At 39.6% G+C, this 27620-nt stretch overlaps 1 protein-coding gene across 3 annotated transcripts in view; it reads left to right on the forward strand.

Moving 5' to 3' along the window:
* Positions 1–4435: 4435 nt before the first annotated feature.
* rgl2 (ral guanine nucleotide dissociation stimulator-like 2) overlaps positions 4436–27620 on the forward strand; it is a 37245-nt gene continuing 14060 nt past the window's right edge. Inside the window, exons 1-11 of one of the 3 annotated variants that reach the window (XM_055013633.1) lie at positions 4436–4652; positions 5284–5498; positions 6944–7110; positions 19509–19556; positions 19997–20080; positions 20174–20340; positions 22840–22896; positions 24392–24588; positions 24807–24916; positions 25993–26208; positions 27100–27203. In XM_055013633.1, the coding sequence (XP_054869608.1) occupies positions 6952–7110; positions 19509–19556; positions 19997–20080; positions 20174–20340; positions 22840–22896; positions 24392–24588; positions 24807–24916; positions 25993–26208; positions 27100–27203 (1142 nt within the window). In that variant the 5' untranslated portion in view covers positions 4436–4652; positions 5284–5498; positions 6944–6951. Of the gene's footprint in view, positions 4653–5283; positions 5499–6943; positions 7111–15152; positions 15355–19508; positions 19557–19996; positions 20081–20173; positions 20341–22839; positions 22897–24391; positions 24589–24806; positions 24917–25992; positions 26209–27099; positions 27204–27620 lie in introns of those variants that run through there. The other 2 variants (XM_023284432.3, XM_023284433.3) reach the window with 2 other exon arrangements.

The raw sequence follows: 27620 nt of genomic DNA on the forward strand, positions 1-27620 counted from the left end.
CTAAAGGAGCGAAAAGCACCGTTTTCCAAATGTGACCACTGGGTGGCGAGCAAGGACAGCAGCTCTCCTGCAGTCAGCCTGAGGGATGCTGAGGATCAGAGTGAAGTTTGGCCAAAGCCTGAGGTGTGATGGTGATGTGATATAAGTGAGATGAGGTAGAAGAAAGGAACCTCAATCTACGCTTACACTCTTCACAGCTCATGCTACTTGTGATGGGAGGCCATTAAAGGTCATTTAAAGTTTCCTGAGACAAAACAGTCCAAATCTTCACATGATGTGAGTTTTGCACATTGTAGTTTATGTCATTGTATTGTGTGTGTTGTTTCTAGTCATTCTGGGTGCTTCTGTAGAAAACAACTGAACTTTTCCACCTCTCATCCAAGAGGCTTCCTCACTTAAGAGACATAAAGGGAGTCCCACTTATTCATTATGGGTCTGTTCCCATCTGGCTCAGTCACTAAATGGTGCTAGAACAGGACTGCAACTATCGATCACTTACACATCAATTAATATATCATACCATATCGTAAAATGGAAAGATATACAGTTTGCAATAATTCGGGGCAGAGAAAAGTGTAAAGCACTGTTTACTTCTATTCTATCAGTGTCTGCTGTATTTGACTTAATTATTCTCCTTTGACAGTACATAACAGCTATTTTGGAGGTTTGATGAATGTCTTTACCGGAAGTGTTTTGATCAGTTAGTCAAAGCAGAGGAAGAGAAGTGAAACCTCTTCAAGAACCAAATAAAGAGAAGTCCAGTTGTCTTCTGTTGACGCATTTACTTCGAAGAAAACAAATCTGCTCAGACGTGTTGCTTCTACTCATTTTTTGACTGTGTGTCCCTGAAAAAGTTCCTATCAGTGCCCAATGCATGTGCTTGTCGCCACTGCATTCACATAGTAGCTCAAAACTGTAATAATCCAAGGGGAAATATGTCCTACTTGTAGATGAGCCCACTGCTGAGACCATCAGCCCTCTGCTCTGATTAAAGCAGTTTACTAAATAATTAAAAATTCTGAGTGAGTTAAACATGGCACTGCTCAGATCAGTGTCATGAGACCTAGAGTCAGACGTAAGGTTTTCATGCACTCACACCCACAGGTGAGTTGACAGTCAAGATAAGACAGACAGATTAAGTTAGCAAATGGCTGGTGAACACTGTGAAGCAGTTAGCAGCTTCAGAGCCTGTGTTATCCCTCAGGGAATAAGTGAAGAGCAAAACAAAGCGAAAATGAGAGCCAAGACTGGACTTACATTGAACAATAGAAACATAGCTTCAAATACATAGCAGTGTTGATGCATCTCTTTGGGGTGCATACATAGGCTACAAAAATGCATTGCTTTTCCAAAAAATAAAAATCTCTTATTCTTGATCTCTGCAGGGGCGGAGCCTAATGGTGACCCAGGGTGGCCACAGCCCAACCAAAATAAAGCCTGGCTATGCCACACAGCCAATAATGAAGCCAGTAAGTCCTCATGGTGTACTTCTACATAAAACTCATGCCTGTAAAAACAAATGATAATGTGATAAATGTTGTGTAATTCCACTGATTTATTCAGACTTTTCAGGGTGCCGATGGACATTTGGTCTCACATTTGATGAGAAGCAACTAGTTTTAGTGTTTTAGAGCTACAGAGTGATGGTTTTTTAAAATATTATTTGAAGCTGAATTAGGGTTGAGAGGTCAGTTATTACAAAGGAGAAAGAGCCTGAATCATAAACTGAGGTTTTGGGATTGAGAGAATTTGGCAGCTGTAATGAAAGGTCCTGTTAAGTTGCATGATGGGAAATGTGGATGCAGCATTTGTGGGTCTTGACCTTTACTTACAGGGTTAAAGTCAGCATATGTTGGCCATTTCTGCTGAATTTTCTTTAACCTATCTCTTGTGAGTCCCTCATCTTCAAGAAAGTGAAATCAGTGGAGTAGCCCTTTATCAGAGAGACAAGGTTTGACGTTGAGAAGAGGAGATTAGGATTAGTTTAAAATGCATGCTCATTCATGTGGCAAATTCTAGGTGTTGGATGATAAAGATCTGTCATCATTGCAAAAGGTGTGTTGGAGCTTTGGTGAAGGCACTTCTATTAACTTTAAAACTGCTCTTTGTCCCTGTTAACTGGTATTCTAATTTCAGCAAAAGTGTGAAAATTAGGTTTATTACTTCTGCATTGTCAGTCCGATGTCCACATTTCTTCAGAATTTTGTGCTGCAACTCAATCGCCTTTTTCTTGCTGTAGGATTACAAAGAAGCGGAAAGAACAAAATCATGTTTTGCATTTATGTTTGGGCAAAGTGAATACTTAAGTTGGAAAAACTGGTCACTTTGCAGCAATGCTCATTTGAGAGTAATTAAAAGATTTACGCACATCTAATTTACCTCAGTTTGATTAATATTTAACAATAATACAGTAACAACTAATAATTAAAGCTGCAAGCAGCGTTGGACGGGTCCTCGCATCCTTGTTGGTCGGCGAATCTGCGCACGTCCACCAGGCGGCACTGCGACCGAGAGTGCATGTCGGCCTACGGATGCGATGAGGGCCGGACTCTGATCACACGTGTAAAATTTCAGGCAGATTGGAGCATGTATAGCTGAGTTAGGCACCACTTCCTGTTTCATGGCGAAGGGATCCATATTTTTGGGAGTCGCCATGGCCACGCCCTTCGAAATGAGATGAACATTTTGATAACTTTTCATCAGGTCGCGTGTTTGCATATATTGGCGAAATTTGACATCTCTCGAACTTATCCCCGATGAGTTATTAATTTTAAAAAATTTACAGCTAATTCAAGATGGCCGACTTCCTGTTGGGGTTAGGGCGTGGCCATGATTGACTTTTTTGGGTTTTCTGATGTGCTGAATATGCATACAAAATTTTGTAGCTGTAGATGAAACGTCGTGCAAGATGGCCTAATGACCAAATTTTCAATTTTCCAGGGGGCGCTATGGAGCCATTTTGCTACACACATGCGCAACTCCCCTAAAATATCAAATTTTTCGCCAGTCCTGATGAGCATGCCAAGTTTGACGCGTTTTGGGGTATGATAAGGCCGCCAAAAAGGCAATTCAAAAGACGGTAAAATAATAATAATAATAATAATAATAATAATAATAATAATAATAATTCCTTGCATTCCAATAGGGTCTTCGCACCATTCGGTGCTCGGATCCTAATAATTCCTTGCATTCCAATAGGGTCCTCCGCACCGTCGGTGCTCGGACCCTAATAATAATAATAATAATAATAATAATAATAATAATAATAATAATAATAATAATAAATAATTCCTTGCATTCCAATAGGGTCTTCGCACCATTCGGTGCTCGGACCCTAATAAACTAATTTAAGGTATATGTTAATGTTACTAACCTGCCTGTCTTGTCTTCATTCATGTTGTTGTATGTAAGCTGCTGAATACTTGAATTTCCCTCGGGATTAATAAAGTATCTATCTATCTATCTATCTATCTATCTATCTATCTATCTATCTATCTATCTATCTATCTATCTATCTATCTACCTATCTATCTATCTATCTATCTATCTATCTATCTATCTATCTATCTATCTATCTATCTATCTATCTATCTATCTATTTTTCAGGGCAGTTTGCACAAATCTTTTTTGAGTTCTGAAAACGTCTAATGACATTATGTTTAACCAACAAACTACACTGAGTTAGAGGAATCAACTTAAATCCTAGGTACTTTTTAATTACCAGTCTATAATTGTCCATGCATATTGAGATAGAGGAGGGGACTTGAATTCTTGAACTCAAGGAGACAAAAAAAAGTTAGCAAGCCAATTATATGAAGTTGCCTCAACTTGAATTTAGTTTCAAATGTAAAAAAATCGAGTTTAAATTGCACACAATTCTAAGTTGATACAATTACTAACATCATTATGCCAACCCAGCTCATCAAAATAAAGCTTGCAACTTAAAAGGTTTGTCAGACTCAGCAAATTAGATTTATCCATTTAAAATCCTGCAACCATGCATTTCATGGAGCGGTGGAAATGAGTTGATTAAAACATCGTGATGGAGATCAAGTTGTTTTCGGAGTCGGGATGACTTTAGATGAGGTGAATGGGTATGGGGGGTGCGTGAGGCGTGCGCGCCAGCCGGCTGTGCGTAAACGCGTTGGTGCGTCTCCCTGCTACTCTGTGAAGTGACATTTCCCCGGCGGAGCTGCACGTCGCCGGCGGTGCGGAGTGTAATATCCGCACACTGTGAAGCACCCCGGTGAGACGGGGCTGTTGCCAAAGCGCTGAGTGCACAACATACAGGAACTGCGACGGTGGAGAGAGAGAGAGAGAGAGAGAGAGAGAGACAGAGAGAGAGGGGGGGAGGAGGAGGGGAGGAGGAGGAGAGGGAGGGAGTTTGCAGCGACACCGAATTGCGCTATCAGCTGCTGAAGGCTGAACAGACGAGCAGTGTGGGGAGTCTTGATAGAGGTGGGGGGGTGAGACAGAGAGGGTGGAGGGGGCGAGGCGGAGGACTCCCTCGTCGTTCGTCGGCGGTGACGGCGGTACCGATGGGCGCGACTCTCCTCAGCTGAGCCGGACGCAGATTGAGCTGCAGCGGCCGCCACATCCAGAGCCGAGCGCAGCTGGACAGACCGCATCCTGCGAATGACACTCGGCTATCAGTAAGTTCCAATTCCAGCTTCCTACATTTCTCTACACGTTTGGTTACAGCTGATTTGTGAGATTCTCTGGCCTCCGTGTCACTCAGTGAGTCACAGTAGGAAGTAGTTGTCATCATCTGTCACTCGTGTGTGTTTTGATGGGAGTGTCAGCAAACTTTTAGGGCCCTTCACACTGTCAGCCTTCATTCTCATCCTGCAGCCTACACGGTGACAGCTTGTAGGGCTGAGTATAACTGTAGCACCACCCCATGGCTGCATTTATTGAGCAGAAAAGGAGCATTATGGGGTGTGACTTAACTGTAACCTAGTTACAGCTTTATGTGTGTGTACACCTCAGTCATATGCGGGCTGTTTGCTTTGGTCAGTGAATAGCAGCCTTTCAGAGCTCTGCATGGCCGTTGGTTGAGGGAACAGGCTGCACTGTTAATGCCTTGTTTTCCCTGCAGGCCTGCTCCTGTCCTCTCCTCTCTCATGCACACTGCAAACTTGTTTTCATGAGCAAGAATATTATGAGCTGAATCACAAACCAACAGGATTATGTAAGAGAAAGTAACAGAGCTGCGTGAAAGTTGGGCAGCAGTGGATTTTTATGCACTTTTTTTTTTTGAAGCTCCTGTTCGTTCTTATCCAGAGCTGTGGGAGCAGACCGGGGGTCCCCTCCCATTTTCACCTGAGTGAGCGCGTTTGCAGACTCAGTAGGGAGGATTTTCTGCCATCTGACAGCCATTCTGCTTGGTTTCCTCCCAAGAAAATCAAAGGAGAAGCTGCAACACAGCATTTATCGATACATCATGTGCTACCTGCATGACTGAGTGCTTTACCAGGAGTTTCTTTAGAATGCTTGAGGTGAGCATCACTGTGTAAGAGTGTGTGGTTGACATTTCCACAGAGCTTCAATCATCCCCTCCATCTCTCTCCCTCCTACACCTCTCTTCCTGAAACAGTGTTTACTTGATGTCTATCTTCATGGCAGTCCAAATACCAGAGAGGGGAAAGGGAAATGGAAGGAGGGGTTACAATGCAAATCCAGTCCTGCTATGGAGCTCAGTGAATGTGTTAAACAAATCAACAAGCCTCCAGGTCAACAATAACTACAATGTTTTAAAAGTTGCTGTAATGTTTTTATAACCAATTGCCAAAGTAAAGCTGTGCGTGTCGTTTTGTCCAGTGTTAATCTTTAGCAGGTTCATAGTGTTCAGTTCATTACAAACAGGAACTCAAACAAGCAAATTCACAAGACTTTACAACACAGAGCTGCAGTTATTAGTTAATTATTTGGTTAGTCTACTAAGAGAAGATAAATTCTGCAACTTTTTGGTACTTTATGAATCAGGTAGGTCATTTTTAAAGCAGAGTATCTTCTAAGCTATAAATTTGATACTTTACATATTTGAAAAAGTTTCTTTTAGCTTATTTCATTATTCAGACAAGAAAAACATTTATTGACATAACTCTGGACCCTTTCACTTCTTTTTTTATGTTACAGACCAAATGATTAATCAAGAAAATAACAAGCAAATTAGTTAATAATGAAAACTGTTAGCAGTTACAGCCCTTATACAAAGGTTGGCATGCATTTTTGTACATGTATGACTGTGAGGTCATCATGAAAACTTCAGCAATCTTTTATCACAGTGACGTAAGTTTAGACATTAAAAGGCATTGAAACAGGGCAATATGGGTAAGTTGTGGACAAAACCGGACATTTGAGGATGTCATCTTACTCTTTGAAAAACACGATCGACCAATTTATGGCATTTTATAGACTAAACTGCTGATCAGTTACTTGAGAAAATAATCTACAGATGAATCCACAATGAAAAGAGTTGATAGTTGCAAGCCCAAGTTTAAAGCCTTGACATAAAAGACCAGAAAGTCGGAGCAGATGTCAGTGTCTGGGAGTTTGTTTCACTTTCATGCTGCTTCGAAAGCAACTGCTGCTTCTCCATGTTGGGTTTTGGCCCCTGAGGACACAACCAGACCTTCTCCAGATGATCTCAGAGGTCTGTGTTTTATAAACCAACTGTGAAACTGCGAACTTGATTCCTTGACATACACAAAGTCAGTGCAAAGATATGACAGCTGGGCTGATCTGCTTTTCCAGTCTGAGCAAAGGCTCTAACTGCTCAGTTTGAAAGTGACCTGGCTTGTTCGGGTAATTCAGTAGCTTCGGATGTTTTTCGTATTTTTGTGAGCATTAATGAACATGTTAACACAAGCAGACAAGATAATTACCTCAGAGGCCATGAAAGACGTCTTTTCTCATCTCACATCCTTGTTGTCTGTGCCAGCTGGTGCCATGCTGCCCCGAAACCTGCGAACAGGTGGCTATGACCTGCCGGGGGTGGAGTCCAGCGAAGTGCCTCTCATTGGCTACCGACCTTTACCACCTGACAGTGGAACCCCGAGCAACCAATCAGGAAGGAGGGGTGTCGGCGATGAAGGTGAAGCTCCACAGGTGAGTGTAGTTAGGTTTTTCCTCACTGAAACGCATCCATCGTACAGTTAAACCTGTGGTGCAGAGCGAGATGACGTACTGTTGCTGTGTTCGTGGTGTTGTATTGACAGCCTCCCACTTTATTGGGTTTTCTGATGTTTGCACAATAAAGTAATCTGGCAGAACTGGGAGAGGCTTAGGAGAACTTTTCATTTTGCTGTAGCTCCCCTGGCCATCACAGCTAACAGCGTTTAGAGCAGCGTCCCATGAAACTAGCAGAGCTGCTCCGCTACCCGTTTCTTGAATAAACAGCAGATGCGGTCGGCTGGTTTTCAGAAAAGCCTGAGGGAATGAAGTCAGAGTGATTCAAACTGAAAGACAGAGATGAAGATGGCGTGTGTGTATGTGTGTGTTTGCTGCTTTTTCACCATGGCGATGCAAGCACTGCTGTTTTCCATAAACGTAATAAATTCACCCAGTAACATGGATAAAAATGAACCCACAAATAAAGGTATTAAATATTTAAGTGATTATTATTATCATTACTTCTGTTATTAATTAAAACTGTTAAACCCATAATCTGGCCATATTTTTAACTGTATGTCAAAACAATGCAATAAAAATATTAGGTGGTGACCAGTTATTAAGATGGCTGATTATAGAATCTGGTACTTATTTGAGATAAAACAAATTAAATTAAAAATGTGCTGCTTCGCCTCTCTCTATCTGTAGTCATCACTTGAGCAATGCCCTGATTGGTGACACATCATGAGTAATATCCAATCAATAATGACGGATAAATGTAAAAAAAAAAAAAAAAAAGTTGTCCAATCATCAAACATACATAAAATATTTGACCAAAAGAAAGTCATTTTTACTACAAATATTTATCTGTTTCAATGCTAGTTATTGTTCTCTTTGATTATTAGTTACCAGTATTGGCCCTGAAAAAGCAATATAGGTTGATCTCTAATAAATAGACACATATATACAGAATTTACAGGGTCAAACAGGGCATTAACAGTGTAGTTTCACAATATATCTGTTTATCTACTTCAATATTTCAAGCTTAAATAGCATTCATGTATCAGCTTGTTGTAATATTTTATGGCCACGCCAGTACACAGTTCTGGGGATTGCAAAGGTGATCTTTCAATAAGTCCATCACTCAGTTCCAAACTGGAATGCTATTAAATGCAATACTAATAAATGTAGCTTAAACAGTATGACTGAAGGATGAATCCTGCTGCCTTTGACATTTCCTTCAGTGCCACTATGAGGGTAACATTTTTTTTCCTTGTGAAACACGTCAGCAGTTAGTGGAACTTGTTTTATACACATGAATATTCCATACAGGAGGAATTGTAATAACCTGGGTGCCATTATGGAGTCAGACTTTTATTTTAAAGGTCAAACTTTTAATGTGTCCACCACTTTAGTTTATGACCAACTACCTGCAAAAGTAATGACATTCCCTTCAGCCACAGCTGTACATATGATTGAGTGCTGATTAGGAAACATTAGCAAGCTGGTGAACATGATTCTTGGCATGTTTGCATTGGCTTTGTGAGATTGTTAGCATGCTTACATCAGCAAATAATGGTGGTTGGTCCTCAGGTGGTAGAACGGGCTGCCCATTGATTGCAAAAGTGTCTTTATGCAAAACCCATTTTGCCAGAACTCTTTCACACAGCTGTAGATGTTTAGTCTTGTTTAAAATCAAAGAATATAAAGATATTTCCTCTGGATTCTTCTGCGTGAGGGTGTTTTTGTTATGTTGGGTAAACTACAGCAAGTAGGCCACCGCTGATATGCATGGAGTTTGTAGTATGGACTAAAGCTGAACTAACCTGAGGAAGTTAAAGTGTTAAAGGCACAGGTGAATTTCCCACGAACTTTCCCCTCTGTTAATGTTTACTGACTCTGTAGTGCAGCTTGTTGAGCCTTAACAGATGCCTTTCAGATGGCTGGTGTGAGAGCTTTACACACAGTCGGATGTTATCTTGAGGCTTTTTACTGCGAAGAGTACAGGATTACTTTCTCCTTTGTTACATCTGTAGGAGAGAACATCAGCCTTCGTTTTCACTGTGTCATAGTGATCTACTGAGCAGCTCCGCTCCCTCAACCACACATGATGTGCACGTGCCTCTTTGGTTTTACTTCACAGCAAGGCTCGAGAAACTCCTTGCAGCTACAGAAAAAGACGGTGGGCTAACTCTCTTTCCGAATGATCACACCTCTGTGCTCATGTCTCACGTCGGCTGCTGAACCTCGAAGTAAATAATGTATGTGGCGGTTCGGCCGGTCGATGCAGTGTACACCTGCTCTCCCCATAAACAGTATCTGGTATCACAGCTGTCTCCAAGGACAGTCTGTCAAGTGGAATTCAATACGGTCACTTGCTCATTCTTTAATGAGGGAAACTGTGTGTGTGACTCAGGATGTATGAAGTGGCAACTTAGAGCGAACACTGAGGCTTTAAGGTGGAAAATGGTTTTCAGCTTCACCGATTAATACAGATAACAGATGCGGATACTGCAGTTTGCATTCGCGAGCCTTTTGACGGTGGTGCTTTGCCTGCTCCCAGAGGGAAAAAAATGTAGATTTCAAACATTTCAAATGCAGGGAAAAGATTGGACAGCCAAGAAATGGGGGAGCCCATCTGTTATGATGTGGTCGTCACAACTAAATAAAAATGTTCTGATAGGTCAGTGTGCTTGAGGTTGACACGCGTCTGAAAAGGTCTGATCCCATTCCTTAGCATGACATGGAAAATGCAGTAAGCTCAAAATGATTTACTATTTTTAAAAATGGAACTAGGCCACATCTGTGTTTGTTGTTATTCTCTAAAGCGCTTTTCAAACATGGGATATGTTACATTGCTGGCTTCCTGGGGCTGGCAGAGTGACAACATCCTAAGTTCAGACTTAGGTCAGTTTTACGTTAAGTTGCTTCAATATGTGAGATTGAACAGAACATGTAGTGATATATAATGTACAAAAATGCACAAATATACAAAAGACTAAATCTAAATCTGCCGTTAACTGTGACTCCGTGTGTCAGCTCACCTGTCAGAGATTAAGAAACAGTGACCTGCTGTTAGATCCTGACCGATCCTGTCTTCATGTCGGGGATAATTTAGAATTCTAAGTAACTGCCAAAGTTACTGCTGTTGTTCCTCTTGTGTAAAAGGATGCAGGTCTCTCTTTGGAGGCACTCATTTGGAGCCTGCTGCTGTCTGATGCTGCAGATATTTAGTAAACTCAGAGGAAAGACTCCTACAAACAGCTGGAAGCAACAAACTCCAGTTAAAGTTTTGTCAAAATCTGGATAACTTGTATTATATGTGAGTCTCAATAATCAAACCTTTTGCTGACTCTTTGTTGTAGTAACATTTCAGTTTGTAGTAGATGTGAAATTGTTTCGCAAAGGGAATGGCAAAGCTGTTTTATGTGAGTCATTTGCGTTCTGTGACGTTTTTGGATGAATGGTGGTGCCAAAATGTGGAAAAACTGTTCCCCAAATCACTTGAAGTATGTTGCTTGTTCATTATATCTGCTAATGCGACTGCTGCACTTCAGACTTGTGCCATGTAGAATATATTGTGCAAATGTCCAACTTTTACGGATAAGTGAGCAAGGTGTTCAGTAAGTCGTGAAGCTGACACGTTAATGATCCTACATGACCAAAAGTATATCTTGGCTGAATATCTACATATTCTGTGCATACACGCTACTGTCGAGTCTGCTGCCTTCATTGCGAAGTTGCAACAAGGACACAAATTTGAAGGTGCATGCGGATGTGCAACGAAGAATCCACACAGTGTATCATGAAGTGATAAAGAAGATGATGAAATGTACATCATGCAAACCCTAGCGGACTGTCATGGACCCTTGCGTGCTCGTGGATGCAGAAATGATAACACTGGCCTTTGATAAAAGCATTTATCCACCTCTGAGACAACTTCTTTGGAAAGGAATCTTTCTGTTTTAACATGACAAGCTCACAGTGTGTGAAACTAACATTATGCAAAAGTATTTTTCCTGTATTGGTGACACTTCAATGACCTCAGATCTATCAAATGCCTTGGAGCACAGAATAACATGAGCCAGGCCTTATCACACATCATCAGTATCCAACCTCACCGGAACTCTTGTGGCAGAATGGAAGCAAATATCTGCAGTAAGCTACCAAAAAGTGGTGAAAATTGTTCCCTGAAGAATGGAGGTTTATATAATTGCACAATAATACAAAAGGCCCTATAGTGAGATGGATGTAAAGTTTGAGTCTCCACACACTGACCATTTTGTTCTTGTGTTGTATGGACGTTGCCACTGGTGTCACTCACCAAATTAAAACTAAGGCAAAGTTTGCACATAAAAACTCAACTGTTCCCAATAAGCTAACTTTCAGAACATCACAGCCTGATGATATTTAACAGTGTAATCATAACCAAGGGGGGAATAGAACTTTGACTTTGATGCCACGGAGTTTTACTTGAAAGAAGGCTGATAATGGGCACCAGGGGACATACAGATGAAAGCGTGAGAAGAGGAGCAGAGAGAAAGATAGGAAGGAAGGGGTCGGGGTTGTGGACCACTCAAAAAAACAATGGTTATCTTTAAATAAAGCTTCAGAAGATGTATTTATGACCCCCCGTTTGGAGGAACGACTTGTGCAGGATTGAAAATAAGGCCGTCGGGGGTGTGTGTATTTGTTCAAAGTCAAAGCTTTCTGGCACAGCGGAAGCACAACTACATGGATGTATTTAAGGAATGGTTGTTGTTTGAGATCAGGGGGGTGAAAATGGAGAGTCGGCTTCCTGCCCGGTGCTTTTCCAGAGCCGTCCCGTAGCTGACGTCGTCATTCAGGAGGAGAAGTTGACGCAGCTTTAACTTGCGATGGAAGGAGAGGGGAAGAAAAATAGCTTCGCAACACGACAGCATGTCCTGCTTCCTGTGTTTGTCTCCACTTATTATGTGCTTCCTGCATGCAGCTGGGGGTGGGGGGACTTTAAGAAAAAGGAGAGCTTAGGGCACAAAGAGAAGATCTCATCTTGCAAAGAACATAAACAGAGTGTGACATTTGGTAACAACAATGGATCACTTGAGAAAAATCAACATTGGTTGGGAGAAAACTTTCAAAAATCACGAGATTCAGGAATAGCAGCTTCGCAGTTCTTTTTTTAAAATTAGGAATCAGCTCATGCCACCCACCACTGTGGCCTATAATCACGATCCTTATCCAGCTGCCTTTGAGGCAGCTCAACTCAAAATTACACACATCTATTGAAAAGTTCCTCTTACAGAAATGGCTGGTTTCTCTGACCCAGATTCAGGCTGGTTTCTGAAGGCTGGCGCTCCGCTGAAGATACTTTGATCTCTCAATAGCATCTCAATATGTCTGGAATAAGAAAACAGAGCAAAGGCCAGTTTCCTTTGTGTGTGTAATAAAGGCCCACAGGATCACTAAGCTCAGTGATCATTGAGAACTTTAAATCACTTGCTTTCTTTTATAAGTAAGCAGCAACACTGTGCCTTGGGGGGATATTATACTATCTCGTGCATAAACAAGCTATATTTAACGCCTCGTTTGCTATTCTTTTTTATCTCACCGAGGGTCGTTATCGCTGAGCTGCTGTTCATCATACTGCTAACTGCCTGCACGTGTATCTATAGCACGTCTAATTCCTATTTTCTACGCTATGTTCAGTCTTAGTTGGGTCTAGCAGGATGAAACAGACAGAAAAATACCCTTATTCAGCATTTACTTTTATAGCTGATTCGAAGATTTGTTTTTGAGACGAGAAAAGACTGTTTTTAGCTGCTGAGTTTCATCTATCGGTAGTCGTTCTGTGGTTGAAAAGTTATGTTTCAATTAAACACGTAAAACATTGAAAAGCAAAGACATTTCAACTAAGTTTTGTGTTATAGTTTGTTATTCTAAATTTTGATACCAAAAATTTAATTTTTTCTGCAAATGGTTTCCAGATAGTCCAAACCAAAATGATAATAATGGCCGACACCTATTTAACATTTTTCTTTCATTAGAACATCTATCATCTAGCATCATCACCTAGCATCTAAGGCTAAATGGAGTTCAATGTTGATTTCTAAATATATACTGGATTGTACAAGTGTGTTTCCAGTGTCTCCATTACAAACTACAGACTTTTAGTTTTCAAAAGAAAAGTTTTACAAGTTGAGTCAAGCAGTGCCTAATAACAGGTGATGTCAGACTTGCAAACAGTCCAATACAATGCAACCTAAGTACAGTTTACTTCTTTTTCCAGCTTCATTTATAGCATTTTAGAATTCATTATTGCTATAGTTGTGTTTTATATATTCTATGTACAAGAAACATTTAATTTTTAAATTTTTAATATCTTTGTGTTTTGAACTTTTGAGCTTTTTCTATGTTGTGTTCCTGATTTCATACCAAGTGTCGCATTTGGAATGATACAAAGTGACTGAATGGAAATTAACTAAACTGAACAGGTGGTTGTTTTAGCCAAAAAGCTTAGATAAACCAGTATAGTACAGACTTATAGATATGCAAAATTTGGGGCTAGCTTGTGAATGTAGTTGTAGCATTTAGCAGCCAATGAGCCACTTTTTAAGGAGTCGGTGGAGGCCAAAGACAGAGCTAAAAGTAGAAAGGGCAACTTAAACTGAAACATGGCGCTCAATGAATGCTAAAGATAATTTTGTTCTGCTTCTTCATTACTTGACTATAACAGTCACAAGCTGCGTCTCCATCATGGATTTTTATGCACATTTTCAGTTACCACAAAAGAAAAAGAAAAACTTGCAAGAAAAATCCTCAATTTCACTACATAAAAGAGAGTTGGACTTAAAGCACATGATAAGAGATACAAAACACTTAAAAAAAAAAAAACTCTGACGAAGTGAACATTTACCACATGAGTAATCAGTTGTTTCTGCTTCTTTCATTGTCTTTGTCTCTGGACAGCGTAAAACACGGCTGACACCAGCTGACACAAAAAGAAAAATGACAAGTTTCCCAAATTAAACCAATTCCTAAAGACTTCTCTCCATTTTTCTGTCATCAATGGACAAAGTTGTGCTTATTTGACAGATGTCTGGTTTTGTTTCCGTCTTCTTCTACTCTGTTTATTACAGCCATGTAGCATATACTGCCACCATCTGTTATGCTGTGCAGGCCAATTAACTTGCTCCAAACTAGTTAATGGAAACAAGCCAAATTAGCATTTTTTTCTAATTTTTTTGTCACATTGAGTTTTTGAATGGCCCCCAAAATATTTAGCCAAATTGAGAACTGAGTGAAAAAAAAAATCAACAGTTTTGTTTATTGTAGAATAATTTGCCTTTACTGATTGTGTTCACTGTTGTGCATCATCATCCCCTGAAGGCCCAATCTGAATTTTCCTGCTTCGGGATCAATAAAAATTTAATCTAATCTAATCTAACCAGGAAAAACCCTGAGTATGTCCTAATACCCACAAATGGCCAAAAAGATGATTCCACATTAATGAATGGCCTGTGTACTAGCTGACATGCTAATAAACAAACTGCCTTTCACACTCATCCAGCTGTGAAAGTCTCCACCTCTTTAACATGACTTCACTCTGCTATGTCATTAGCCCCTTAAACAAACACAGCTTTGCTTCCTGGTTTAGTGGCTGTGTGAACATTTATTGCCTCTCATTACAAGGCTGCAGGCCTCCAGCTGATCACACTACAGGTCAGGACCCTAAATACAAACAAGCTACCTGTACCTGTCTCATAAGGCAGTTAATGTCTGTTTTGCTTTGTGCAGTATTAAACCGGATACTCAGTCGAACTGGTTTATCTGCATGGGAAGGTCATCTATAGAGGGAAAGCGAGCAGGAGAGCAGAGAGGAGATTGAAAGAGAGGGGGCATTGTTCTGGAAATAGCTTCAGGGCTTTGTCTGTCAGTGTGTGTGTGTGTGTGTGTGTGTGTGTGTGTGTGTGTGTGTGTGTGTAAAATGGGCGTGTCCAGGTGATGCAGTCTCCTGTGGGGGCGGGACTTAGCTTCCGCTTCAGGTGTGTCTTTGTGATATAGAGCCACAAGAAGCAGAGAGAGGCAAACTGTAAAGACCTAAACACACAGATCTGGGTCAACTGGTAGAGTAACGGGAGAAAAAAAAGTCAACGACAGATGAAAAGCAATGGAGAACAGGAAAATACTATTGGTGCCTTCATCCTGAAGATTTCCAGGAAGCTTAGGGATTGCTACCTGTCTGAACCTGCCCAGGGAAAGGTAAGCTGTGTGACCATGTTGTACTTTTTTCCCCTCTGTGTACGTGTGTGTGTGTGTGTGTGTGTGTGTGTGTATGTTTGAGCTGAGATCATGGGAAAGATAGAATCGCTGGCAGGTTTGAAGCAAGCAGAGATAGAACTGGGAGGTAGAATAACAGGTTTGATACACATTATTCTGAACAGTAGGATCCTGTTTGAATGCACGGAGCGCCTGCTTGTAATGCTGACCTTCGATCCAGTCAAGTCAAGGCAATTTGAAAGAGGTTAACAGAAGCTAATGTGGGCTTATTACACATAATGACACTATAGGCTGAACAGGGGGAACAGCAGACCTCAGGACCCTCTGCTGTCCATTGAAAATGCTACTTGGCCATGACTTTGCATGTGAGAGTTCACAATATATGAACGAAAGCATGAGTCAGGTCACTGGGTTTCCTTTTTGAGAGGCTACTTAACAGTGGAGAAGGTGTGTTTTGGGTGTATTTGTTGGCAGAGTGTATCTCCATGGCGTTGCACGTATGTTTTTTTCGCCGGTCTGTTGACTCACGATGAGTGTGAACCGTTCAGAATGGTCTGGAGATTTCAGCAGACACCCGGGAAGACATCACGCAGTGCTTTGCTCATGCATTTTTTATTGTGGAAAAAGTCACAGTTGTGAACGCATCAGGGTAAAGTGATATCGATCGGCGTGTTAGTTAAATGCTGTGATCTGAATGTAATACGAGAGTGGCCTCACCAGTCAGTTAAAGTTTGTAACGCAAAATTCAGTCAATAACTGTCAACCTCGAACAGGCTGGCAGCTCATTTACAGCAGATAAATCCAAATTATTAAAGCTTCCTGATCTGTTGGGATCACTACATTATGCATATATCAAGCCAAATTCTATTTTTTAAATGTCATTTTCATTTTTGTAACTCAAATTTTGGAGATATATATGTAAATACATATCATATTTATGCAATAGTAACAATGTGTCCTTTTATCACTTGAGTAAAAGTAGAAAAAAAACTCATTTATAACTCCCTGCATCCAAAATCTTAAGTAAAAACACAAAATTATTACCAATAAAATGTACTTAAAGTATTAAAAGTAACTGTAGCAATTTCAATTACCTCAATATTATAGCATAATAAAGCAAACATAAATAGGAAACAAACAAAAATGAGAAAAAACTAATTGAAACAAAAACAAAAACAACTAGCAGACCTACACTGTACAACACATAAAGAATTAAACAGAATATACAAGAACTAAGTAAACTAACCATAGTAAAATCATTTAGGAGAAGGCCTAATGATGAAAGAAGGTTTTAAGTTATGTTTTTCAGGAAGACATTGACATGTTGTGCAGAAAAACAGCCTTTTATCGATTATGTAATTGTTATTATGTGATTGTTAATATTGATCTACCAGTATGTAAGTATAAAAAAGCATCAAAAGTAAAAGTACTCACTCCACAAAAATCCGCCCCTGTGATCGCTGTAATTTCATATGTGACATTATTGGATTGTTTCTGTTGCCGGTGCTCCAAGTACTGCTATAGCTGAAACCATTTTCTGTACTTTTAGGCAGTTTAGTGAGTAAAACACAACCTTGTAAGTCAGAAAAACAGTGTTACAAAATAATAAATTGAGCATTAAAGAAGAAACTTTTCTGCAACATATAATTAATCAATAAATTAATAATTAATTAATGATCATTTCTTTTTGGAAAAAAACATTAGATAGCCTGGCTGTTATTTACTCTGCTTTTGCTTTGCCAGTCAAAGCAGTTTGTAAACATTTGTTTTTAAAAGTGCTATATACATAAAGTTATCACCCTGTGAGAAACATAGAAGGAAAAAGGTCCTTTAGTAGAACTTCTGGACACATGTAAAACATGACAGGTGTCCCAACGAGGGTTAGGCTTCTTTTACAGCAGGTAACTCCAAATTATCCATGTTTTTGGATTTGTTTACAACGTTTATTTATAACTGTGACAAAACCAAATGCAAATTTATCCTTAACCTGAATTCTGCAGGTATGAACACGAACATCTTTACATATGTATGCAGTAAAACAAGGTGTGTCATTAACAGTGGTGGAGTGGGTTTGCATCAAAAACATCAAAGGTGAAAGTACTTGCTCTTAAAAAATATGACCCTTGTGATCGGTTTATTTTTATATGTGACATTATCAGATTGTTATTGTTGTCGCGGGTCCAAGTGCCGCCAGATTTAACTGCTTCATAAACAATTAGGCAGTTTAGTCTTGTAAGCAACCTCGTGGATCAAAACTTTTAATCTCAAGTGTAAATAATTAATATAGTACGAAAGAAGACAAACATTTAGTCTGACTTCATGTGAAATATTGGATAACCTGACTTGTGTGTGTCTCATTTACATAAAACCATCTGCAAATCCGAGGGAAAAAATCTGAAACATGACAGGTGCCCCAGCTAGATGCTCTTTTCTGGCAGGTTTCACCGCCAAACAGAGTCCGATTCACTGGCTTAGCCTTAAACAAAAAACACTATTTTACACGCTAATTTTGTGATTATTTGTATGCAGAATATTCATCTGTGAAGCAACTCTTAGCTGTCACATATATGCTGTACAGTACATTTAGAAAACTCAAGTAAAATACATCAAAACTGTACATAAAATTGCAGCACTTAAATAAATGTATATTCCAGTATTGGCCTTTACAGATGCATCAAAAACGCCGCTTGTAATATTCTGTGGAATTAAAGGTCATCTACCTCTTGTCTCTCAGCCTGTTTTGACAGTATTCAAATGTCTCTGGAGTGCTACCGCTTGTCTCATGCTTCTTCCCTCTATAAATGTGCTATGACTCATGCGCTGTCTGTGGCATGACTTGGGCTGCAGGATCCTGCTGTCCAAGAACTGTGTGTGTCAATATGTAGCGGCTGATAAAACTGCGCACTGATGCTGCCAAGACAAACGTCTGTGCATTGATTGTACTGGACTGTTGCAGATAAGAGTGGTTTGGACTTCATTTTATACCCGCGAGGGGTGTAAGCATGCGTGAGTAAGTGTTGTTGTTTGAATTTGGACTGTTTTCTGGGGTTTGTATGTATGTGATATACAGGAACTCTGTTGGTTTGCACTAACAAGGATTACATTTAATGTTAAAAATTGTTAGATTTGATTTTTCACTGAATTGCACTATTTAATATAAAAAATAGCTGGCTTTTGACACTTTTGGGGCTTTGTATAATGAATTGTTCATTGTTCATCTATCTAGTAAAGTTGAAGCAAAGATGTACAGAAACAGAGCTGCAGGATTTTTTCAAAGTTAGACTCTAGGATACATAACTTATACTTTGGTCAAACTGCATTTGCAGCCTGGTGAATTTGTACTATGTTTGCTTTATTTTGATAATAATAGTATTAAGTTTATTTGTTTAGCACTTTTAAAAACAAGCACTTACAAAGTGCTTTGACAGGCTATCCCATCAATATATATAATATGACAATAGAACAGTAGGGTCAAACAAAGCAAGATGAAAATACATAAAACAAGATATATAATGCAATAAAACAATATAAATAAATACAAATAAAATGCCAATATAAAAAAGCTTACAAAGCAAGTCTATAAAAATAACAATTTAAAGTAGAATACACCAACTGCCGGTGTGTTTGAAAGTCATGTTATCTTTTGTCGCTCAAATGACACCACTTGTCAGAGCAGGATCAGAGACTGGTCCTTAAACTACTCCTATGTCGTATGTGGTTCATTGAAAGCACCTTATTCTACACTTCTTGATTTAAAAAATTGCCAAAAATAACCTAAAAAGTAATTCTGCACTTTTTGGTGCAACCGAGAAGCCGCTAGCAACTCAGGAGCTTCCATCTGTCACTTGACAAAAATTCAGAGACTTCTCAGCTGAACTGGGCTGAACTGCAGGCTGTGTTTACATTAGATATAAGACAAGTATGGAAGCAAACCGGATTTACAGAACTCTGAGCAGTATCTCTGTAGGCAGGTTGTTGTAAAACTTAGGGGCCAACATTTCACACAATCCAAAAACACTGACAGCCACTGCTCCAGAGTGTAAGCTTGATGATAATTTACTCCTACATTGCCTGTTTGGTCCAATTCCAAGTTCTAATACGATAAATAAACCACACACTGTTGTCTTGTGTTGCAGGCAGAGCCCTCACCGATGAAGACCACCTGGTACTGTCCTCTGGATTTGGTAAGGAGCTCTGGGTTGCACAATGTAACATGCACACTATACTGAGCCTGTGAGCCAGTACCAGTGTAGAACAGGGTAACTGTGTCAGGGACTTTCCCTCAGGCTAAAACTGGATTGTTTGAGCTACCATGTGAGAAATGAGTGCAAAGCAGCTTGATTTTATGCTCTGTTTTTTTTTTTACTGGGCGTCTTTAGCAGGGCAGATTTTATCTCAGATTTATCTTATTGAAACAGTCCAGTGGTGTAAGTGGTTCAGTTGAAAGACAAGGTTTTGGTTAGTAGTTAGTATCAGTGTCAGCAGTAACAGCTGAAACTAAACTCACTTTTAAGACATATAATGGGCATATAGCAGTTTAACAATTATTTATGATATTGTCAGTATATATTTTTGCAAATCCAGCTAATTGACAGTGCTTCAACCTGGTTTCTGTGCTCTACAGTCCACTGTGGTGGAGGAGGAGGAGGATGGAGTGATCTACACAGTCGTGGTCAAACAGCAGCATGGTGCCCCCAACAGTCCCATGGTAAGTTATTCAAAAATTCCTTGGATTTGTAGTAACATCACCCTCCTTTTTTCCCCTCACTTTTTGTCTCTTTTCCTTCCCGTCTGCCTCCAGTCAGGCGTTTCTCGCTCACAGTGTGTAAAAGCAGGGACAGAAGAGAAGCTGGTGCTCCACCTCCTCCACTCATTTTCTATGGGAGACTCCTCCTTCATCACCATCTTCCTCTCCACCTATCGATCCTTCACCTCCACCGAGAGAGTGCTGGACATCCTCACCGACAGGTAGGAGATGTTTGATCGTCGACCCTATGGTTGTAGCTTTTTGTACAGTTTCCAGGGATTCCAGGGAAATAAGAGGATAAAACAACTGGAATCACAGCTCCTGGTGCAGCAGTGCACAGCAATCACAGCAGCTGTCACTATTCTGTCTGGTTGGTTTTGGTCAGTGCGATGCAGAGAAATTTCAGCAGGATTTCACTTCCATAGGGAGCAAAGAAGAAAACAAGTTTTAGAGAGATAGCTCACTCTGTACTTGGTAAATTGGAGGAACAAATTTCATGTATTTCATGGAGGCCAACGCTGTGTGACAAACCAGCGCCACAGACTGTATGAGCCATGCTGCATATTGGATTATTACCACACAGGAAAAACAACAAATACGCATACTCTAAGCAGAGAGTAAGCATATTACTAATTTCTGATCATGCTGTTGATGTGTACAAAGGGGATGAAGGTGAAAACTGGTAGAGTGTTGTAGCAAACATGTCTACAATTTCTTTTGCATGTTTGAGTGCATGTGTTGTTTCAAGTCTTTAAGTATTTTAATATTAATTTGGGGGGTATTATACCAATTTTGACTCTGCGCATATTTTTGTAGTTGCCTGTCTTACAACATGTGCAACACTTTGGTCGACTGGTTGCTTTAAAACATGCCAAAGAAATGAAGTTGGTTTAATTTTGTAAACATACATATAGATGAGTAAGATGTAGAATATTTTTGGAACTAAGGTTAAAAGCCTAGAGCAAAGCTTGTGGCTTTGTGAAGCTGCACATTGTTTTTAGCTAAATGCTAACAAGCATCGTATCTTTATCATGTACAGCCGCTGCCTTCAAATAGGAGTCAGGAGCTCATGATTACAACACAGGAAGTCGTCTTCACCAAATGTTCGGCAATGAAGCGGTGACATCGGCCATAAAAACATCAGGACAACGGTGCTAGGCAACGGAAACAATGGATGTGATTGTTTAAGATGGGCCTAGAAATCACGGAAGCTAATCATTTAGCAAGCTAACAAGGAAGTAATGTGATGTGGGGAATACAAAAGGCATAAGATGATGCTTCAGAAGCATCAATATTTTCTTCAGACATCATTAAAAAATGACTTCCCTGGCCTCTACTATTTACTGCAAACGTCAGAAGACACATTAAAATACATGAACTGGGAGTTTACAGGAATTTCTTTTGTATTTTGGTTGTGAACACCAAAAGAGGAAAGTTTTCATATGGACTTTGAAGGCAACAGAATGTTGCCATATTCACTATTTTACTTCAGTATATGGCACTCAGTCTCAACTCGTCACATATGGCCCCCTTGTCAGGACCCTTTGGTGCCACATTGGAATGCACTGAGTGTCCTCTAGTTTGACAGACCCAATAAATTCCCTGAATGCCATGAAAAGATGCCATGAGTCCATAGCTAACATTTCTCAGCTGGTGTCGTCACAGTCGATCTCTTTGAGGCAACAAGAAGTTTGCCTTGTACCATGTTGTTAATCTTAGGAAATGGTGCACTTCAAACCATATCTGGATCTTTTCACAGTCACAAAATGAAATAAAAGCAAGTGAAACATTAACAGTCTTGGATATGAGAAGAGGCTGGTATGTTTGCATGCCAACAGATAACCAGTGAAGACAAAGTACAGCTGAGGGTGATTTATTAGTTTTTCAGTTCAAAAGTACTGGGCAAAGTAAAGTTTTGACCTGATGGCGGCACTAGATGGAAGCTTAGGGAATCGCTAAATTGGTTGCACTTGAGTGAATGGCTGTGCCAAATTTCATGGCAATCGATCTAATATAGTGGAGATATTTTGCTAGTAACACAAATGTCAAATTTAGGGAAGGGAAGAATGACGACATGTTATCTTTTACTCACTCATGGTACAAGATGAAAAGTCAGGAAATCACTGAAGTCATTCAAGTCCATCCTGTGAGCATCACAAAGCCGGTGAACATACTGACTGCGCCCCACTGCTGACGTTAAATCCTTATGTTGGTGTCTGCAAAACAAGTCGATGATTTCAAACAGGTGTTTAGTTGTGCAACCTGTCTTCCACTCGAGTCTATTTTAAATTGCAGTTTCCAAATTAATTGTGTAACTTAATTTAAAGCCACTCCACACTGCAGGAAGCACCAGTGTGCTCGTACATAACTGCAGCTCATTGTTTTTTCTTAGAAACATAATTCAGCAAAAAAAAAAAAAAAAAAAAAAAAAAATAAATGCTTGTGAAGGCTCCTTCGATTTCATGGTCTTTATCAAATAATGGAGGCATTTACATGAAACACTTGTTTGGAAAGTTTTCAACGGATGCGACACAAAGAGATCACGACTCCTGCAAATGTTAGAACAACACCTTTGCTAAAAAGCACCTTTAGAAAAACAAGCCATAAATAAATTCATCACAAAGTCTTGGTATTATATGTGATGCAGCAGATGCACGCATGTGAATATGAATGATGCTTTGAAGCGGCTGCTTTTTCAACTTTGTGTTTTTTGTTCACAGACTGGAGCATCCACCCGGGAACAGTGAGAAAAGTCAGATGAGACAATCTTTCAACAAGTGAGCTTTTGAAAAATATCTTTGAGGAACTTTTAGTGCTCGTGTGTGTGTGTGTCTGTAACTAAATATAAATAGGGGGCTATGAGCCATAACTGCATCTTCTACAAACAGTTTTGCTTCTTGCTTCTCTTTTTAGGGGAATGTTTTTTTTTTTTTTACCATGCTGTATTTTTTTTTTAATTTCTATCTTTGCTGAAAAGTCTACTCCTAGTTACTATTTTATGAAAACACAATGATGTTGGAAGATAAAGCAAAGACATGAAGGTCCGTGTAAAAGTGATAATAAAGATGTGGGTTCTGTCACTACACCTGTCCAAAATTATATAATAAATAAATTCATGTATAGAATTTGGCTTAAAAATAAACATCCACAAACAAAAAAAATTTTTTCTTTTTAACCAAATGAGTTAAACGACACTAAACCATAAAAATTCAACATTTGCTCCAATGTTTACCAAAGGCTGTGAGGATGGTAGGACCTTCAATATCTGCATAGAATTATCCTGAAAAGTCTATGTCTAATATGTTAGGAAGCAATCTGAATATTCACTTTATTTTTAGCTCAGTTTTGTTCTCTACCAACTCCCGACAAAAATATTTCACTGCTAAATGCTCCACTGTGTCCACCAGCTAAGATTAGCTACTAATGTAGCGTTGCACTTAATCATTTTAACCATTACTTCTGTAAAATATTGATTAATGCAGTTTAAAACAAGTAAACATTAGCAGAAAACAACAGATAAAGGTCTAAATAAGGTGTTTCTTTGACATTAAGCAAAAGCCAACTAAAAGATGAGCCATCAAATTATTTTAAAATGACTTACATACTTCTAGTAGTATTTACAGGAAAATAATGTAAGGTATTTATGCCCTTTGTTTTGTTTTATACTCTCAACACTCAAATGGCTCCACATTTCACATTATCCTGTTCAATTTTATGTTAATATAATTTAGGATTGTGTTGATATTTTATCAGTTTCTCATGTCATCATGATATTTTTATTCTTTGAATTCTACACTCCATTGTTCTTTAAGGTGGTTCTTCTGCTCTTGACCTCAGGCTCACTTTTTGTTCCTTCTTGTAATCATTCACTCTCTAATAGAATGAAAACCTGATCCTTTGCTTCCACGAATTTATAGATTCATCTCAAAGCTGCTTTTCTTGTCTGAACCCCTTGAGAATTGGATTTCCTGGAAACTTTTAAGATGTGCTGGAAGATATCAATAATTTCAATCAATTGCAATCAGTGACAGCTTGTTTATCTGCTTCCATTACGCTGCACCAAACAGACACAGGTCCCAGATGACACCTCCCTTTGTTTGCTGTCAGCAAAATCCCACATTAATTTGAAAATTATTACTTTAACTTGGTAAAAATGTAATGGGAAGTTTTAGTTGTTTGTGACACAGTTGATGTTGTGGCTTGTAAAGTTTAGAGTGACATTCCCAAAGTCATGACCATGCCTCCTTCCCCTCCATGTGTCTGTCCCTGCAGAGCGGTGTGTACGGTGTTCAGCACATGGCTGTCGGAGTATCCTGAAGACTTCAAGAGTCTGAAGGAGCCCTCTCGCCTGCTAAGGCTGGCTCCCCTCCTCCCTCAGGACTCCTCCTCTGCAGCCGACCTCCGAGCTCGCCTCCTCAGGATCGCAGAGGAGCTCAGCGAGAAAGCCCTGCTCCCTGACGCCCAGAGAGGTCAGTATTTTAACTGGGATTTGCATGACATTTTTATGGCTTCCATCAGTGGAGAAATATACTGGTCTTCTGAGTTTAAATCGCTAAAGGAGGCTGCAAAAGATGGAAAAAAATGTAGTTTCTTTGATGTAAGAAATTAACTTTTCTCAGAATTTTTTTTCAGGGCTAGAAACAAAGCGGTTTTTGATAAGCTGAATCATCTGATTAACTCTTTGCAGATCACACCAGTGTGTCCAGTCTTCCTCCTGATCCCTCCAAGTTTGAACCCACCAGCATCCTGGGATTCCCTGGAGCGCTCATCGCCGAGCAGCTCACCAAAATAGAGACCGTGAGTTCATTTTTAAGACTGAACATATATTTTTAAGACAAGATACTGGAGGCAAATACATTTTTTTTCATGTACTGTTAATTTTGAGATTTTGCAGCCATAACATGTCTTCATTCAGACACACAGAAAGATAGCAGCAATAAAAATAAGCACATAGTTAATGAAATTATGCTTCATTTGTAATTTTATGTATAAAATTGTACAATAACATGTAGTACAAAGTTTCATGGTGATACCTATTATAATATTTTACATATAATTATAATAATATATTATATTATTATTATATTTTTTCTCCTACTGTCTTCATTTCAGTGCCAACCACATACGTCAGACTGTCCTGTGTTATTCCTATCTATATTCTCTTGTTCATTTATCATTCGTAGCGTGATTTATAAAAACTTTATTGCTCAAAACATGGCAAAAAAATTATTTTTTCTGGGTTTTGAGAGCATTTTCTGTTACAAAAAATAAAAAATTGTCAGGAAAATGAAAAAAGAATTTTGAAGCTGGCTTTATGCAATGTTTAGATTTCTGTTGTGGAAATACAGAAAAAAAATTGCATATTTAATGAGATAATACCTCAATTGTACATTTTAACATAGGCCTCAGAAAAGTTGTTTACATTAAATAGCTGGCCTAATATAAGTTATCAACCTGATAACTATTATGGTGATATGTGTTTGTTGAATTTCTTACCCTGTGCATTTGTAGTGTCTCCCCTAAAGACACTATAAATGGCATCCGTTTATTCTCACATCTACAGTAATGTTTGTGTGTTACTATCTGCACCTCTACTTTAAAGTCAGCATCAACTTCAGTTGCAATGCATTTCAATTTTGTATTTTCTGCTCTATTTCACTCTCTGATAAAACTCAGGATCATCAGCAGTCTGATTAGAATCCAGTAACATGAGCCACCAGGGCTGCAAGGACAAACAGAACCATGTCGCCTAAAAGAAACTCAAGCTGTCATCAGGAAATTGAAGGAGGAAGACCTCACAGTCCAGGACATGCTGTTTGATTAGTGATGTTTCGGAAATAAGAGGTTATTCATAGATGTCTCACCTCTCTCAGGAGCTTTTCATCCGTCTGGTCCCGTACCACTGTCTCGGCTCCCTGTGGTCTCAGAGGGACAAGAAGGGGAGGGAAGGAGTTTGTTGGTCCGTCCGGGCCACCGTACGTCAGTTCAACAAGTTGGCCAATGCAGTTTTAGCATCGTGCCTTTGTCCGACGACGCTGCGTAGCCAGCAGAGGGCCCGACTGCTGGAGAAATGGATCAGCGTGGCAGAGGTCTGTAGAAGAAAAACCACAACCTCTATAATATTAGTTTTGTTGCAACAAGCATGTTTTCTTGCAGTAACAGGGTTCATTCAGAAATGAAATTGTTAACTGTATGTCAGTTGGGGTTTCAAGGATTCCAAAAACCTCAGCTGTGCATTTTCCTACAATAAACCCCCAGTAATCCTCTAACTATAATCCCATTCTCAGCTCTGACTGTGCACATACCATCGCAAATTCACACTCTGCTTGGATTCCACGGTGACTTTGCTTGTAATTTTGCTTTAATCAACAGCAAAGAGCACAACACATTGTGGGGGAACCTTGATGTATGGCTGCTTTCTGGACATAGAAGCAACAAATAACAAAAGAACACTTTATGTTGAGGGTCTGCTATAAGATTAAAGGGGAGATTTTTCATACCAACACGGTTTTCTGTGTGTTACATGTTTAGAAAATAGAGCAGGAACTGTGCTCTGCATGAACAGCACATACCAGTTATACCAGTGCTGAATCATTAAAAAAAAAAGTGATGTACAACCTCCAGGCAAACAGCTGGATGGGAGTGAAAAGACGTGGATTAACTGAAATCTGCAGCAGTGTTATTGTGTAGAGCTTCTTTTAAAATATTGAAGAGCTTGCAGAAGTGCCGTGCTCTTCTCACAAACACATTCTGTCCTTGGATTGTTGTGATCGCGTGAGTCTTCCTTTCTTGAAAAGTAGCGCTAGTTTGCAGCCAAAGTAGCGTCCCGGTCTCACCTCAGGAGTCTTATGGGACAAACCTCTTTAGCAGCATGCATTATTCAGCACATGAGACCGACAGTGTAATCTAACACCAGGCAAACCCACACCCACAGGTGCTCTCAGTTACAGTGTGTTCATCTGTGTGTGTGCTTTCAACAGGAGTGCCGAGCCAGAAAGAACTTCTCCTCGCTGTACGCCATCATATCTGCCCTGCAGAGTAACCCCATCCACCGGCTGAGGAAGACGTGGCAGGACACTGACCGGTCTGTGGCTGAATTACATTCAGTTTAATCAGGGAAACACAAAAGACAATTAGTACTATAAGATAGAGCGAATACTTTACTGGTCCCAAATGGAAATTGCTGCATTAGAGTTCAGAAAATTCCAAAAATGAATGAAGAAGAGAAAGAAATAAGTGCAAGACTATGCAGAAGAACTAGAAAAGTGTATATTGTGTTTTAAAAATTGCATAAAGCCCGTCTAGCAGCTAGCTAGTCCCTCAAACAATGAATAAGCTTCATTAAAGCTGCTTCTGCTCAAGCTACATCCCTTAGATCAAGGGTTCCAGTACAGTATGGTACTTTAAAATAGAATTATAAAAAGGTAAATGTGCTTAATATGGACTCTTTACCTCTATTATGTGCCGTGCAGCGAAATTGATAAATTGTAATATAATATAC

The sequence above is a fragment of the Amphiprion ocellaris genome, chromosome 9 (assembly GCF_022539595.1).
Source record: "Amphiprion ocellaris isolate individual 3 ecotype Okinawa chromosome 9, ASM2253959v1, whole genome shotgun sequence".
Classification (NCBI taxonomy): domain Eukaryota; kingdom Metazoa; phylum Chordata; class Actinopteri; family Pomacentridae; genus Amphiprion; species Amphiprion ocellaris.